At 43.6% G+C, this 16,507-nt stretch overlaps 1 protein-coding gene across 1 annotated transcript; it reads right to left on the bottom strand.

The window, feature by feature from the left end:
* Positions 1-5,804: 5,804 nt before the first annotated feature.
* LOC143746462 (calpain-14-like) lies at positions 5,805-14,974 on the bottom strand. The gene is made up of 21 exons (XM_077238258.1): positions 14,693-14,974; positions 14,293-14,362; positions 13,317-13,435; positions 13,088-13,221; positions 12,673-12,847; positions 12,425-12,505; positions 12,113-12,198; positions 11,957-12,028; positions 11,662-11,822; positions 8,194-8,357; positions 8,076-8,087; positions 7,782-7,990; positions 7,548-7,581; positions 7,407-7,463; positions 7,205-7,262; positions 7,022-7,086; positions 6,825-6,893; positions 6,601-6,679; positions 6,393-6,509; positions 6,103-6,158; positions 5,805-6,018 (listed from the first exon to the last, which is right to left on the bottom strand). The coding sequence occupies exons 1-21, from the start codon at positions 14,927-14,929 to the stop codon at positions 5,992-5,994; spliced, it is 2,082 nt and encodes a 693-aa protein (XP_077094373.1). The 5' UTR covers positions 14,930-14,974; the 3' UTR covers positions 5,805-5,991.
* Between the last annotated feature and the right edge of the window lie 1,533 nt (positions 14,975-16,507).

The following is a 16,507-nucleotide window of genomic DNA, read 5'->3' as shown; positions in this document are numbered from 1 at the left end:
GATCTGCCTCCTCCAGGGCAGCGCTTGCAGGCTCGCCACCTGCTCCTATTACGGAAGAGGTAGGAACCTTGGGCACAATCCGAGCCGGGGTCTCAGCTTGTGAGAGTTAGCCGGCCCAGACTCCAGGCACAATACGTTGACCGAAAGCGAGCAAGTCCCTACCCTCTAGTAGAGACCACGCGAGCAGGAGAACTGATATAACAGAATTTTTAACTCACTACCTGCAGTGGCTCAGGGGCGGTCTCTGCAGTGCAGTCGCACCAGGGACAAGGCCCAAGAGGATAAAGAGGGACACAAGGATTTACAAGACCTTGCTCCTCAGGAACCTGACGACCAGAACGTGCTTCTGCATACTTCTGCAACACGATGAGCGTCGCTTAAACACCGAGGCAACATCATTTTGAGGGTGATTTAGGAAAACAGCCTACTGCAACCCATTTTGCAGGAAAGAGAGCACTGAAGTGATCGAAAGCTTTCAGGATCTCCTCAGGAGAGAAGACGCACTCAACGACTAGGTTCCACTTCTAAAGGCGTAAGCACGCTACCCAATTCTAGGGGGTCCTCGCAACAGTGATGGTAACTATCACATGTTCTTGTGATAGCCACCTGAACCTCCGCGTTCAGATGTAAGACCGCCCGGAATCTCCGGGGGAAGAACGCGTGTGCCATCGTGCCCCGTCCCCGAAAGAGTTTCCAGGGGAAGTCAGGAAGGCTGTTGAAGGGAACCAGGTCTAGTTGGGCCAATAAGGGGCAACTATGAAGACCTGTTCCTCTCCTGACATGGCACGTAGGTGCAAGTGACGGGCGCAAAAGACAGGAGCATTGCTCAACACAACATGTGAAGATCACTGGGCTTCAGGAGCATTTTCTGCTCAGCACTTGGGTGTGACAAGTTCACTGAGCTTCAGGAGCATTCCTGCTCAACACCTGAGTGTGATAAACTCACCGAGCTTCAGGAGCATTTCTGCTCAACACCTGAGTACGAAGAACCTCACTGAGCGACAGGAGCATTTCTGCTCAGCACTTGAGTGTGACAAGTTCACTGAGCTTCAGGAGCATTACTGCTCAACACCTGAGTGTGATAAACTCACTGAGCTTCAGGAGCATTTCTGCTCAACACTTGAGTGCGAGGAACTTCACTGAGCACCAGGAGCATTTCTGCTCAGCACTGCGTGTGATGAATTCACTGAGCTACCTGTGATGGACTCACTGAGCTACAGGAGCATTGCTGCTCAACACCAGAGTGCGATGAACTTCACTGAGTTTCAGGAGCAAATCTGCTCAACATGAAGAGTGATGATTTCACTGACTTGCAGGCGCAAGGCGACCATGAGTCGCAGTCAATTTTAGAAGGCTCACTGGGGTTAAACGCATTTCTGCGGGCCCCTGGGGCCGCTGAGTCCCAGTGTTTGTCCAAGGGTAGTCCGCTCGGTTTACCCAAACACTGGCGGAAAAATAAAACCGGGGGGGCAACTGAGCGGCCCCGGAATGGTCATGACCCAGCCGGACCCAGGGGATGGAGTCTCCACTTGCCCTGGCTATAACTGTCGTGAGGCTCGATGGCGGCACGATTGAGTAAGCGGGAGGAGTGGAATAAGGCGCCCTCAGAAGCGTCTGACTCCAAGGAGGAGGTGACGGGTGAGTTTGTGACATGCAGGGGAAGCTTGCGCAACGGTCGCAATGTCTAACAACTCGAGGCACGAATGCCCGTGTAGTCGGGGGTCGCCCAGGCCCCCGTTAAAACACGCCCTTTGTACATGGCCGCTCTGTTGAAGAGGGTTTGGCAGCAGACCGGGATGAACTATAGTCACACAGGGTGAGCTGCTCTGCCACGGTCACCTCGGGACTCGATCGTGAAGCTAGCGCTGAAGCGGTCACATATGGAGGGAGCCAAAGGCTGCGACTACCATATACCCCAGGAGCCTCTGAAAGTTCTTTCAGTGGGACCCTTTCTCACTTCAACACCAGCTGAACACATTCTCATTGGAGAGACATGTTGGACCGAGTACCTCTCCAAAACTAGAAAAGAGATACTCAGCCCGTGGGCGAGATTACTCTCTTCCAGTTGGCCTGAAGACCCAACGGGCTCTGGAGCACTCGAGGGGAAGGACACTGTACTGATACTCCACCCTTAGACGCAACACACAGGATGGCCTGCGGTGCGGGAGGTAGAGATCTGAAGCACATGTCTTTCAGGTCAAAGCTGCAGACCAATCTTGGGCCAAGATGGTCACGACCCACCACCTAGTAGCACGAAGAACGAGTTTACAACTGGCCTTCGTACCGGCTGGAGGAGCGGCTATATCAAATCCTTCGCCAGCAGGATAAGATAAGCACGCACAAGTCAGGAGCACTGCTCAACACTCGGTGTGATGAATATCACTGAATTTTCAGGAGCACGTCTGCTCAACACCTAATGTGATGACTATCACTGACTTGAGCGGGGTAGCCGAGCCTGAGGTGGGGCAGCAAAGTAGAGAGAGTGGTGTTAGTGTGCTGTGCAACACTTACCTGTCTCCACAAGCGGCAGGGGGCGCGTGAGAAGGCGGATGACCGGGTCCTCGAACGCACCAAGCTGCCTGCTGGCGACCAAGGGGGAGCTGAGGGGTGTAAGGCTATACAGGGTCACACCCGCCAGACTGGCCCTCTTGGGACCCAGGAACAGATGAAATTGCTCTCTCCTTGAAGTGTGGGTACCGCTTGCTCCGCTTTTTTTTTTTTTTTTAGGGAGCCAGCGGCGGAACAGACACACACACAAACAAAGGCTCCACCCGGCCCTCACCCGGGGGGAGGGAGTGATCGTGCCACTCCAAGAGCATCTCATCCATTCCTGGGCGGCCCGCTCCGGAATGCTTTCGCTGTCGCTTGCCACCTGGCTTGGCAGCGCCTGGAGCGGGCTGGGCGTCTCTACTGCGGCCGGCTCCCTGCTGAGGCCTGGGTGGAGGCTGCTGCGGAGGCCCAGCAGGAGCGGCGGCCGGAGAACGCCCACGGCGACGAGCAGGCGGAGGAGCTGCCACCGGCGGCGGGTGGAGGCAGCAGCTGGCCACCGGGGCAGGATGTGCCGGATGACCTCCGTCTGCGCTTGAGCGGCAGAGAACTGTTTGATGCAGTTCTCCACCGCGTCGCCGACCAGCCCAACCTGGGAAATTGGGGAGACCAGGAACCGAACCTTGTCCGCATCCGCCATACCAACCAGGCTGAGCCAACGAAGGCGCTACTGGACCACCAAGGTGGACATCGCCAGACCGATCACGCACGCTACGACACCCGTACCCCGGAGGGTGAGGTCGGATGCAGTGCGGTGCTCACCTATGAGCGCACGGTCTGGATTACCCTCGTGCATGCCATGGGTGCCCTAGCCTGCAGCAACGCCATGGCACGCAAGAGGAAGGGGCTTGCCCACAGGCTTTGTAAGCTCTGCCCGTCGGAACGGACGAAACTCACAGGCCTTAGGGGGGAGACAAGGATCCCCCCAAAAGGCAGCGGCCGCCGGACACAGGTGCACCTGTGTCGACAGACCGCTCCAATGGAGGGACACCTCGCAACCCTTCACCGTTCCTCCATCAAGGGTAATGAGGGGGAAAAGCTATTCAGGCAGTTTCTGGCAGAGAAAGATGCTGTTCACCACCTGATAAGCTCTCCATGCATTTCGGGAAAGAAAGGCACTGGGGCGGCGAGCTGAGAACCAGCGCGGCCCGCCACAAGATACCAAACTCCAGATTCCAACCGAGACTGAACGGGACACGGTGGAGGTTCCACTCGAGCCCGGCAGCCTCGGCGGCCCGTTTCAGCATAGCTGATAATTCTGGATCCGGCTCGGGCAACATTGAACTCCCGGAGGGAGACAATGCAGCCGAGTCATCATCTCCAGAAGTCAGCTCACCCTCTGATGCTGCAATCGGCGTCCTGTCCTCCAGGGGAGCCCCGAGTGAAACCGCTGGCCCACCCATTACAGATGGACCAGCAGACAACACAGGAGGCTCCAGTGGTTGCAGTGGAAGGGAGGAGTGAGGAGCCCACAGGGAATGGTTACCGGGCGGGACATCCAACACTATCCTCCGGTCACCCATCCCACACAGCACCCGAGGGTGGGGCATGGTAATGGGGACTCGCTCTCCGCGAACGAAGGCGAGTCTCGCCCTCAACACTGCGACAGTCATGTTCCCACAGTGAAAACATGAGCTGTCCACAAAAGCTGTCTCAGCGTGCTGTAAGGCAAACACGTGACACAACAGTTGTGACCATCAGAGAGAGACAGGGAACGACCGCACCCAGAAACGCACGGGCGGAATGACATCTTGAAAAAGACGCAAACGCACCCGTGTTGCTCTTTCAGAAAATAGGACCGTCACCAGTGCCGGAGCACACAGGGAAATGACCGCGGCAACACTGAACAGAGAACTGAAACAGTGAAGCACTCACTTTTCCGCCCTCTAACCAGCCATCAACACACACAAACATTTAGAAATTTGTTGCTGTTAAAACAGCAGTTGAGAGCTCAAAGCTCGCGATCACCGCTGCACTCGCGCTGTAGAACACCAGCACTGGGAGAGTCTTCCTGAAGAACACCGACACACTCGCTCGTTGTAGACAACAGCACTCTCAGAGTGGCGGAGTGTGTGATGCGAATCACGCACGCCAATTACATTGGCTCGTTCAATAGTACTCGAAGATGATAGGCTCCCTAGCGTGATCCCATTTCAGTCGCGTCGACTACGTCCGACGTTATCGACTGAAAGGGAACCAAACTTTTTTTTTTTTACGGCTTAGAAGCACTCACTTCCTGACGGCTGAGCAACTGCGCAGGCTCAAACTGAGCTTGACGACAGTCTGACAGTTGTAAATCTTCTAGTAGCTGTGCCAAGACAAATCTATTATTTCCAATTCCTCAAAAACGTTGTTGAAATATTTTGTCCCGTTGCTTTTATGGACTCTCTATCTATGGGCTTCTCCCTTGACTTTATGCCTCTATGTCCTCTCGATTGCCTCATAGACAGTAAAAGATTGCTGCGAGCTTCTCCTCCTGTCTGTACGGTAATTTCTCTACAGTGCGACAGAGAGTCGCGTGGTTATGACGCAATCGTTAGCCTTTTTTTACAAAAAAGGCTTCTACGGGGCCATAATGTAAGATACAAAGTAATGGAGCCTTTTACACATTGTCGTGTTTCTTTAGAAATAAATAATGGACAAATTAAGTCTTTGGACGCCTCAGATGTAAAGTTATTCGCTGTCAAAGTGACGCCAAAATGAATGGGAGTCAATGCTAACAGCAGGTGAAGTTCTGCTACAATGGCGGCTCCCGGGAGGCTTCAGTTTCCGGCTGATGGATTACCCTGTTGGGTCGTCATCGTAGAGACCTTTTTTGGTATGATTTGCTGAGAGAACGGTCACATTACCTAATTAATATTAAACAAGTCAAGCTTTTATTGTAGTGGGATTCGTTCATTCGTCTATCGCGCCTTACCAACATCTGACGCTCAGCCAATCAGCGAGGCCTATTGATCGGACGTCATGGTATTTAATTAGCATTCAAGAACCAAACCTTCTGTAGGGATCCATTCATCTAAATCCAAAGTTCATTAAATCAAGTTATTTTCAGCATGAGACTGAAGTAACAATTTGTCAAAAACATGCACGAGAATTGAATTGTGAGGCATAATTTATTGGTTGTAAAAAGTATGTAGCATTCTGCAAACAGATCTTCAGGTTTGCAAACAATGTAAGGTTTGTTCATCTTGTCAATGGTGCTATTGAATCAAAACTAGATTAGTGTTATCTAAATGAAAACTTTAAACAACTCCCCACACAATTAATTCTGTATTTAATAAAATGCACAATCACCCTATAAACAATCAAATAAATTATAGTTGTTAATCATCCATTTGGCAAATGTGCGAAGTATGAAAATTAAGTAGATTTCTTTATTTTATTGCTGTATGTTATAATTGAGGTCTTAGAAGTCTGTCCAGGATCCTTTTCTCGTTCTCTGGCTCATGAGTACATGGTGAGATGCATCCACTACAAGAACAGAGTTATGGATTATGATTGTTATTAATCTTACTTTGAATTCTGATGAATGAAATATTTGTTTAAAAACATTACTTCATTTTCTCCCAGCATCATGTTTGGCCCCCCAGCAGCGAGTCTCTTGAATGTTTCTGGTGATGATAATAATATGAGTTCCAGTGAGTGACAGCGATTAACAGAAATATCCAGACAATAATATCTCTACAGAGGTTTGGTGTGGATGTTATGATGCATTATTTATACTAATATACTATACTTTGCATTATTTTTATAAAGCATGCATCACAAATGATTTATGAAGTTAACTTATCTATCTTAGACATGATATCACAAGTGCTATTTTTAGGATTTAAATCTCCACTCACTGGCCATGCAATCCATGCGCAGGACGAGCACAACAAAGTTTTCTAGTGTAATTTCACCAGCAGCGTCACCGTATCGGAGAGCCATGAGATTCAGCATACTGTCACTCAACACAAACCCTTGAAAAAATAAAAATATGATTCCTTCTGTTGGTTTGTACATTTGGTGATTAAATGGTGTTATAAAGTTTATGACTTTAAAGTGAGTTACCTGTAGCCTTAAGAGCATTTCTGAGTTCATTCAGAGACAGACTTCCAGTGTGTGAAACATCCATGCCATAGAAAATATCCTGAGAAACAGACCCGAAAAGCAAATGCAACCAATTTTATATATGTAATGTGTAATGTAGAAAAAATACGGACCACCGCATACTGAGTCACTTTAAGCTAAATTTGTTCTTCCAATTGTTCTTTCAACTTCCGATGGATCGTTACCTTTAGAAAAACGGCTCGTTTCCAAAAACGGAGACATTCAAATTCACTGAGACTTCCAGTGACACTGAGCTGTATTGTTGCGTTAAAGAGCATAATCAAACAACTTGTAAAATGGGATGAATTTGATTTTTGTTCCAGAATTTACAAATAGCAAACGACAAACACAAGTGTCTGAAAGCCTTTATAGTAGAGGATACATCCATCAGCGCCACCATGCTCTTACACAAATCCAAATTGAAACCTGTGGTTTTCTGTGAAATTCCTGAGATCAGATAAAACAACATACGCAGAATCACAAATGACTGAAAGCAAAACAGGAATAAAGGCTTTAAAAACACGAGCTGATATTGTGACTTTTCTCTGGAAGGTTGAATCCTCACCTGCATAAAGATTCTCATTCAGAAGTTTTTGAAGCCGCTCAGCGTCCACTTCTCCATACTTACAGAAACAGACATATATCAGATAGCAGATAAACAACTTCCTGTTCGATTTACATATTTGGGGTCTTTAAGTTGCTTTTAGTTGTATATCTGATCATAATCATTCAAATTCCCTCATAATACAGAACAGTTGGAAAGGTACCTTATCTGCATATTGTAGAAAGAGCTGGAAAGAATCGTCATTATCCCTGGGAATCATCTGAGAGAAATTGAGAACACATATATATGTAACATGTAAAAAAAAAATATAGATATACTATATATATATATTTTATATATATACCTTAGTTCTTGTTATGCCATATCCAGAACTGTCTCTGAAGACACAAAATCAAAATCTGTGTAGTCCAACATTACATTATATTATAATACTAAAAACTTTAAAACTGCTGCATGTGGTTTTATGAATGAAGTAATGTTTCTCCTATCCTGGTTTAATAAGCAGAGATATCATAAACACGTTTTTTTGAGCATCTCGACTAGCTCAGCACTTCATGTTAATAATGCGCAGGCTTACTCAATGACGGCTTCAGTCTTTGAATAGACTGTCAGAAGGAAGGATGAAGCTTCATTTGGGTGGAAAGTTGAAGGAACGATGAGGTAATCGCCTGCTTTGAATTGGAAAAACTCCATGATTTCCCGAGCATTGATAAAGGTTTTGTTTTTTCCAGCAGGACGGGTGTTTTTGAAGAATGAGACCGGGAATTTTTCCCTTTGGTTCTTTAACTGGAGTAAAAGTTAAAAAATATTATTCTGTCTCTGCAAAACCTAAAATACAACCAAATGTATCACGAACAGGTTCAATACGTACATGGGCTGGCACCTGCAAGAGTTTCAAACAAAAAACAAAATGTTTAAGTACTCAATATTGCATTCAAATGAAGGTCTTTAAATATACATGACATATTTTCAAAATGCTTTTTACAAACCTCATAAATGTTAAAGCCAATATGGAAATTGGTTGCCAAGTGCCTGTTTCTCTTGTGAGATTTTTGAATGAGAGACACGAGGAGATTTGGAGAGCTTTTATCTCTAGGGTTTTCAACAGTCTCCTTAAGAGTCACACGAAACTGGGGATTCTTTGAAAAACTCTCTATACATGCAAAAGAAGAAAAAAGAGAGACAGGTAATCTATAGGCCTATTAAAGAAGCATTCTAACTCAGACTCCTAAACTACAAGTTTAGTAGCCATTGTAACGTCACTTAAGAAATATAAAATTTTTAAAAAAATCTTAAGAAAAGTTTAAGATACAAAGTTTCTGTAATACTGTAAAGCTACCATCAATCATGTAAGCAATAACCCAATATCTTGCTTAAACTTGACATACAACTTCAAGTACCAACTTCATAAAATCCTGGAATGTCTGTCAACCAGTGCTTGAAGTGAGCTGGTGTCCTGAAAACCTGACCTACCTCTGTGGTTAACCTACCCACACTATATTATATCGGTATTGAGCGTATGGAGACAATTAGATGAAATTCAATGCTTTCGTTCGTTCACTTCTCGAAGGAAGTTTAGCGAGAAAATGCAAACTTTGTGAAAAAGTTACAAGCGAACACAAAAGCATTTTCCTGCCATCTCTAATTTTTTTCCGTAAAAGTTTCTCAGGGGGACGCAAAAGTTTTGCAAGTGAGTAACCACATGGAAATTACCTAGGCAATTCTGCTGTTTGCTGTTGTGCCAAATTTTAACTCCCTGACAAATGAATCCCTCCCTCATTGAGGATGTACCCGTTTGCCTAATCCTAACCCCACACCTGATCTTAAACTCTTACTGAATCTAAGCTGTTTTAGAATGAGCATCTGATTCACTTTCTGACCTAAAGTTCTGTCATGACGAGGTAATGGATACATATGACGATGTTGATATGTTTGGTCTTGGTGGAATAGATCTGCTACGCTGCTGCTGGTTATCGCTGCTGCTGTTATTGCTGTTGCTGCTGCTGGCGGTTATCGCTGCGGCTGTTATTGCTGTTGCTGCTGCTGGTGGTTATCGCTGCTGCTGTTATTGCTGTTGCTGCTGCTGGTGGTTATCGCTGCTGCTGTTATTGCTGTTGCTGCTGCTGGCGGTTATCGCTGTTGCTGTTATTGCTGTTGCTGCTGCTGGTGGTTATCGCTGCTGCTGTTATTGCTGTTGCTGCTGCTGGCGGTTATCGCTGCTGCTGTTATTGCTGTTGCTGCTGCTGCTGCTGGCGGTTATCGCTGCTGCTGTTATTGCTGTTGCTGCTGCTGGCGGTAATCGCTCCTGCTGTTATTGCTGTTGCTGCTGCTGGAGTTATCGCTGCTGCTGTTATTGCTGTTGCTGCTGCTGGTGGTTATCGCTGCTGCTGGTAGTTATCGCTGCTGCTGTTATTGCTGTTGCTGCTGCTGGCGGTTATCGCTGCTGCTGTTATTGCTGTTGCTGCTGCTGGTAGTTATCGCTGCTTCTGTTATTGCTGTTGCTGCTGCTGGCGGTTATCGCTGCTGCTGTTATTGCTGTTGCTGCTGCTGGCGGTTATCGCTCCTGCTGTTATTGCTGTTGCTGCTGCTGGTGGTTATCGCTGTTGCTGTTACTGCTGTTGCTGCTGCTGGTGGTTATCGCTGCTGCTGGTGGTTATCGCTGCTGCTGTTATTGCTGTTGCTGCTGCTGGTGGTTATCACTGCTGCTGTTATTGCTGTTGCTGCTGCTGGCGGTTATCGCTGTTGCTGTTACTGCTGTTGCTGTTGCTGGCGGTTATCGCTGCTGCTGTTATTGCTGTTGCTGCTGCTGGTAGTTATCGCTGCTGCTGTTATTGCTATTGCTGCTGCTGGTGGTTATCGCTGCTGCTGTTATTGCTGTTGCTGCCGCTGGTGGTTAACGCTGCTGCTGTTGCAGAACAAGTACAGGACGTGCTACTTCCAATTCCTACAACAACACACTGCTGTGAGCAAGTAAAGCCTTGTTTATACTTTGGCCTGGCTCCGCAGCGAGTCTCCACTGTCTGCGCGCACACCTCCCCAAACGGATGAGGCATTTATACTTGACACACTTTTCTTTAAAACGACAGGGGGCGACTCGAGTAATTGTCCTCTAAACCATCAGAAATCAGCAGTGAGAAGAAGTAAGGTACACACGTGACCATGTTTATTTTAGTACACCACCAATACCACACTACAAAACGAATCGTGTAAAACTCAGTAAACATTGAGATTATTACTTGTGACATTAGAACAAAATATATGGATATGAGAACATGTATGCATACAACTAAATTATCGATCTCTTAAATATTTTGTAATTTCACTAAACGTTTCATTAAGTTTCGTGAACATTTTTATTAAACATGGACCTTTATGTTAATTAAAAAGGCTTATTATGCTAGTGTGAGCTAATTTTGTAAATATTAGCAACTTATTTAGATAGTTCTGGTGTGATGACACGTACGTGGTCAGCTAGATTTGCATCGAAGGCGTTCATCTTCGGATGCGTAGCCGCGCGCTGTTACAAAAAAAAAACGTGCACACCACCAAGCAAAATAGGGCCTTTTTGTGTCACAGTGACGTCCGTTTTGCCGCACACACCTTTGCGCTCGTGCGAACACTGCGAGTATAAACCCAGCTTAAAGGTGCAGTGTGTGATTTTTAGCGGCATCTAGTGGTGAGGTTACGAATTACAACCAACAAAAGTTACGGTGGCCCACAGGAAAATATGTCATCGTCTGAGACAGCAGTGAGTAGCCAGTTCAGCAATGAGGTTTCTTTACAAGGATAAATTAAGAAATTATGTTTACTTAATTATTCAGTAAAACTATATGTTATTGCGAATATTATTGTTACTTGTTCATCATTGTGTCAGTGTTTTATTCGCTGAACTAAGCTTGCTTCCTTGCATGAAGAGCAACATAGTAACGAAACGCGTTTGACCGTTTGAGCCACTGTAGAAACATGACGACACAATATGTCGACCTCCATAGAAGGGGGCGCCCGTTGTTATGGAGATATAAATGTCTCATTAAGGTAATAATAACATAACGGTTCATTATGCAAGGTCTTTATACACCACTGAAAACATAGTTATGGATCTTATATTGCATTTCTGTCAATAGATTCTCAGAAATATTACACAATGCACCTTTAAGACATGCTGCTGCTGTACAATATAACGTACATGAATTACCCGTAGCAGATCTATACAGGTGGAGCTGGGGAAGGTGGAGGGTTTTCTAAAAGAAAAACGCTGCAACTGCTATAGCAAATGCTGACCAACTATTTGAAGGTTGAGCAGCGAGCTCTTTGGCTACTGATACAGCAGGAACCAATCAGCTGTGCCCTATAGAGATTGATGTTATTGTAAGCAGATTATCCTTAACCAGAGAGTAGTAGTCATAGTCATAATAAAAATAGTTGTAGTAAGAATAATACAATATGAGTTAGTTTACCTAGGTCATCTGGACAACCACCAGCTGTTGTTCCAGTCACCCACTGGCCTTTGTGCACTTCAGCTTTCCAGGATGAAGAATGAGATCCAGCAAGAACGTTCATGTCCGGACAACAAATGTCCACATCTGAAAAATTCCTGCAGAAATCCTCCATTGACATCCTGTAGAGACAGAAAACTGTCTGTAAAGTAGTGATATGAAACCGTGGTATATACTAAATAAAACGCCTTATATTCAAGAGATACAAGCATTGATCTAAAATAACTTGGCCCTTTGGATTATTAGTTCTGCTCACCAGAATTCTCCATTGTCAAGCACAACTTTGTGTTTTTGGTCCTCAGGACGTACAAATTCCCACAATAGTGATCTAAAGAGACCAGATTAAAAAAGATATCAGATGCCTAATAATAGATGTAGAGGAATTATATATAGAAACGTCAAGGATTCAGACCTGTCGCTCCAGTCTCTGTTCCACTCTCCCTGACCCCAAGGGTTAAAGATCCTCACCAGCTTCACTGGACGACCTCTGTATACAACCTGTGAAAGAACATCTCATAAGATTACAGGAAAAACAGAACTTACTGAAGCTAAACACTTCGAAACTTGTCGTCTAATAAATCTGGCAAGGTACAGTATATTACAAAGATTGTTGGCTTTTGGACTAATTGTTTTTGCTTCTCTTTGTAAAAAATGCTTAATGCATAATTCATGTAAAACTGTAAACCGCATTTTAATTAGTCTGATGTCTTTAAGAAGTTCTCACCTCTGTAACTCCTGTGACCGTGTACGCATGCATTTCCACAAGGCCATTGGGTAACACATTATTTTGCAGCAGACCTGCTTGCTAAAAGGAACAAATAAGGACTTAATGTGATCATGACTGTAGCATGTAGGTCACGTGATAATAATAATAATAATGCATTGTTTTTTTTAAAAGTATTTTTTTAATTGCTTTATAATAATTCATTTATTAATATTTGAGATATTTATATTTCATATTTTATACTTTACCCCTCCAGGAGTGCCACATCCCATCAGGTATTCTGATTGGCTGGCTCGTCTCATGGTGTCCCACAGCTTGTCTGATGCTTCACTCAGTTTAATGGTCACGTGTGGTCCACCGGTGAAGTCCATGAGAGCTTCTGATATGTTTCCTGCGTCCATATCCGCATAAGAGCCGCACACTCTGGAAAAGATAGAAATATGTTTCCCATTCATTATTTATGTGCATTAAAAAAAAAAAAAGTTCTGATCCATGAACCAAACTAACCAGCTCTGATGGACATATTACAATATTCGAAGCAGAAAGTATATGAAATCAAAGGTTGTTTTTTTATTATTATTTATACGTGAATGAACTGCTCAACACATGAAGCAATAAATTATAGTACAACATAAAACATTCTGTTATTAAACTGAAACATACTTAGCATAAGCTTTCTCTAACAAAGCAGGCCAGAATTCATTTGGTGTTTTAGACTGAACAAAGACGAGTTGGCCGTCGATAGTTGGGAGTTTGTCATCGATAACCACATCCACCCATGATCCAAATCTCCAGAACTGAAAACAAAAGAAGAGAGATTCGCTATTATTAAAAATATAGAAGCTTTAACTCTTAAAGGAATTGTTCAGACAAAAATGGTTTAAAAAATAACCTTAAAATGAAATATTCCTGCATAATCCACAGAAAAATGTTGATCATCCTGGATAACCTGCTTCATAATTCGTTGTTGAGATGTAAGAGCTCCAACCGATGCCAGAAACCAGCAGTTACCTTCAGACACACACACACACACACGTTTGTTTCACTATATTAGTGAGGACATTGCATAGACCATTGATTTTATATCAGGTTAATGATACTTTCTAATGCCTAACCCAAGCCCTATACCCCTAAACCTACCCATGAACTTATGTGCAAATAATTATAAAAAAAACAAGTTTATAAGCCTTTTTAACTAGTGAGTACCATTAAAATGTCTTCACTAGTAGGTCGTCATAATATTTCACTACATAAGTGAGGACATTTGGCCGTCAAAGTATAGCCAAACCTGTACATACACATACACGCACGCACACACACACACACACACACACACACACCCCATTCATTCACTCACTCACACACAGACACATACACACACATTGTCAAAAACACTAAAACGCCATAAAGTGGAAAACAGCCTCATAAACTTACTGTGTTAGTTTTCATTTGCTTTTTTATCTCTCTACTCCCATTAACGTTTACATTTGACCTAATGAATTATTTAGTTTTAAGTTTAACTTCTATTCTCTTCAAAAGTGTTTATTGACATTTTCTGTTTATATTCACATGCATTCATCTAATATAATATCTAATACCGTATACACCTGTGATTTATTGCACTGCCACTTTATTTAAGAGACCTGCGACCTTTGACATTTTCACCATCTATAAATGATAGTATGCTTTAGCGCGTTGCATTTGTGCTAATGATTTACTTTTCGAATGCACATTTTTTGATAGCTTCAAGGATGTAATGTATGCTTGGTGTGGACACTGTTGTAATTTTGTTTATTAATATTAAATGGCAAATAATTGTGTATGACCCTCAGAAAATATACACTTTTTGTACAGCACCGAAGACCTACCCAATCTACCCTGAAGGAAGTCAAACCTTGAAGTTCCTTGAACAATGTAAACAGGGTTCGGCACCAGTTCCTGAAGGACACAGATTATTTATTTCACACACAGATCACACAGAATCACAAGGGTACAAATCACTATCAAAAAACAACAGCAGACCGACCTAATTATAGTAAGTTCTGAAAAAGTAATAGAATAAACTGAATAGTAAAGCATGCATGACTCTGCAGTTTCTTTAGTACACTTGACTATACTCACACCTTAAAGTCAACATGAATAGGCATTATGAGAACCTTAGTATTTACTGTGTGTAAGAATATCATGATCAGCAGGTTCATTTCTGCGAGTTTCTGCTATAATCAGATCAGTTATTAGTTGAGTTAGTGTTTGCAGATGCTCACGTACATGTGGTCTTTTCCACACTACTTTCCAGAGCTCTTCACTCTTCAGAGGACCAAAACCGATCGATTTCATCTCTGGGGGGAACAAGTTGTCTCTAAACCTCAGTCTTTCCTTTAGGCAGAACTGCTTGAGGTGGTGGAAGTCCTGACCCAGGAACCTTTCCGGATTGATGGGAGATCCCTGTCCATCTTTGAGATTACGCTCCGACAAAATGTTTAAACACACACCAGGCGCTGGCATTGTGGATCAGATCTGTTGAATAGAAAGCTGTGCATTGTTTTCACTCTGCATTATGGTGAACAAAAACTTCAAATAGCTTTTATAGTTGTTTACTTTGGTTTTACCCTTCAGTCGATTAGATTTAGATTAGATAAACCTTTTTTTATGCAGAGCAAAGAGCTAATGAAATACAGTAAACATGAAGAAAATACATGAATAGATAACACTTTACAATAAGGTTCATGAACTAAGAATGAACAATACTTCTAGCATTAATTAATCTTTTTAATCTAGCAAATTATAAAAAATCAAAGGTTGTATTTGTTAACATTATGTTAACATAATTCACTGTGGACTAACATGAACAAACAATTGTACAGTTGTATTTTTAGAACACGAACAATAATAAATACAATGAGGAAAACATTTGTATGTATTATTACAGTTCGTTCATGTTAGTTAATACATGTTAACTAATGTTAACCAATGAACCTTATTGTAAAGTGTTACCCATGAATCTTTAACTTTCTGCTTATTTCTCCATTTACTTTTGGTTTAGGTTCATTCAAATTACGCAGACATTCGGGAAAATGCACGACTGAACTAAAACAAATTCATTTTCATGCCAGTTTCTTTCTCATGCAGGAATATTCCATGTAAAAACTGAAATGACAACAACATGAAATGATTAAAAACATACCCTTTTTTTTCAGTCTTGATGTGGCTGGAAGATTATCCTGTCCTTCCCTAAGCAAAGAGCAGGAAGAAAACTGAGGAGAAGCCTTTTAAAGTGTGACTCCGCCTGCTTCTCCAGGTGTGATGCAACTTTATGGCTCTCAGGTCAATATTTAAATATTGTGCAAATGTCATGGTACATAATGAACCAAGTCTTTTACTGTGGTAGGAATCACTCCAAAATTCACTGATTCAAGTTATTTTTGAAGTTAAACTGCAGTTTACTGTAAACGTTCGTGATGATAAATGGGATGGAACCAAATGAGTTAGGCGGATTAATAGGAGAGTAAAACACGGGCTTGATCTTTGACACATGAAAGGCAGGATGAATTCTCCTGTACGCCGGAGGATGAAGCATTCTTGGATACCAAACATCGCAACATTCTCTCCAAATCCTGGTTGGCTTGCTCGGTCTGACCATTACTCTGGGGATGATAAGCCGAAGACAAGCTAACTGTAGCTCCCAATAATCTACAAAACTCTTGCCAAAATTTGGACACAAATGGGAACCCCTGTCCGAAACCACGTCCTTAGGGAGACAATGTAACCGAAAGACGTGATCAATTACGGTGACCGCTATCTCCCTGGCTGAAGGTAATTTGGGCAAGGGAATGAAATGTGCCGCCTTCGAGAACTGGTCCACTACGGTTAAAACAACCGTCATGCCATTAGAGGGTGGGAGGGCGGTGACAAAATCTAGCGCAATGTGGGACCAGGGTCTCGAAGGGACAGAAAGTGGTCAAAGTAACCCATCAGGAGGTCGGTTAGATGTCTTACCAATGGCACAAACTGAGCAAGCCGAAACAAAATCGTGAATTTCGCGAGCCATAAGTGGCCACCAGAACCGTTGCTTTACTAAACAGC

Source organism: Siphateles boraxobius, unplaced genomic scaffold, assembly GCF_051911475.1.
Source record: "Siphateles boraxobius isolate OS27281-9 unplaced genomic scaffold, OSU_SipBor_1 22, whole genome shotgun sequence".
Lineage (NCBI taxonomy): Eukaryota > Metazoa > Chordata > Actinopteri > Cypriniformes > Leuciscidae > Siphateles > Siphateles boraxobius.
Note: the sequence above shows the minus strand (reverse complement) of the source record. Positions and strands in the feature narration are given on the sequence as shown.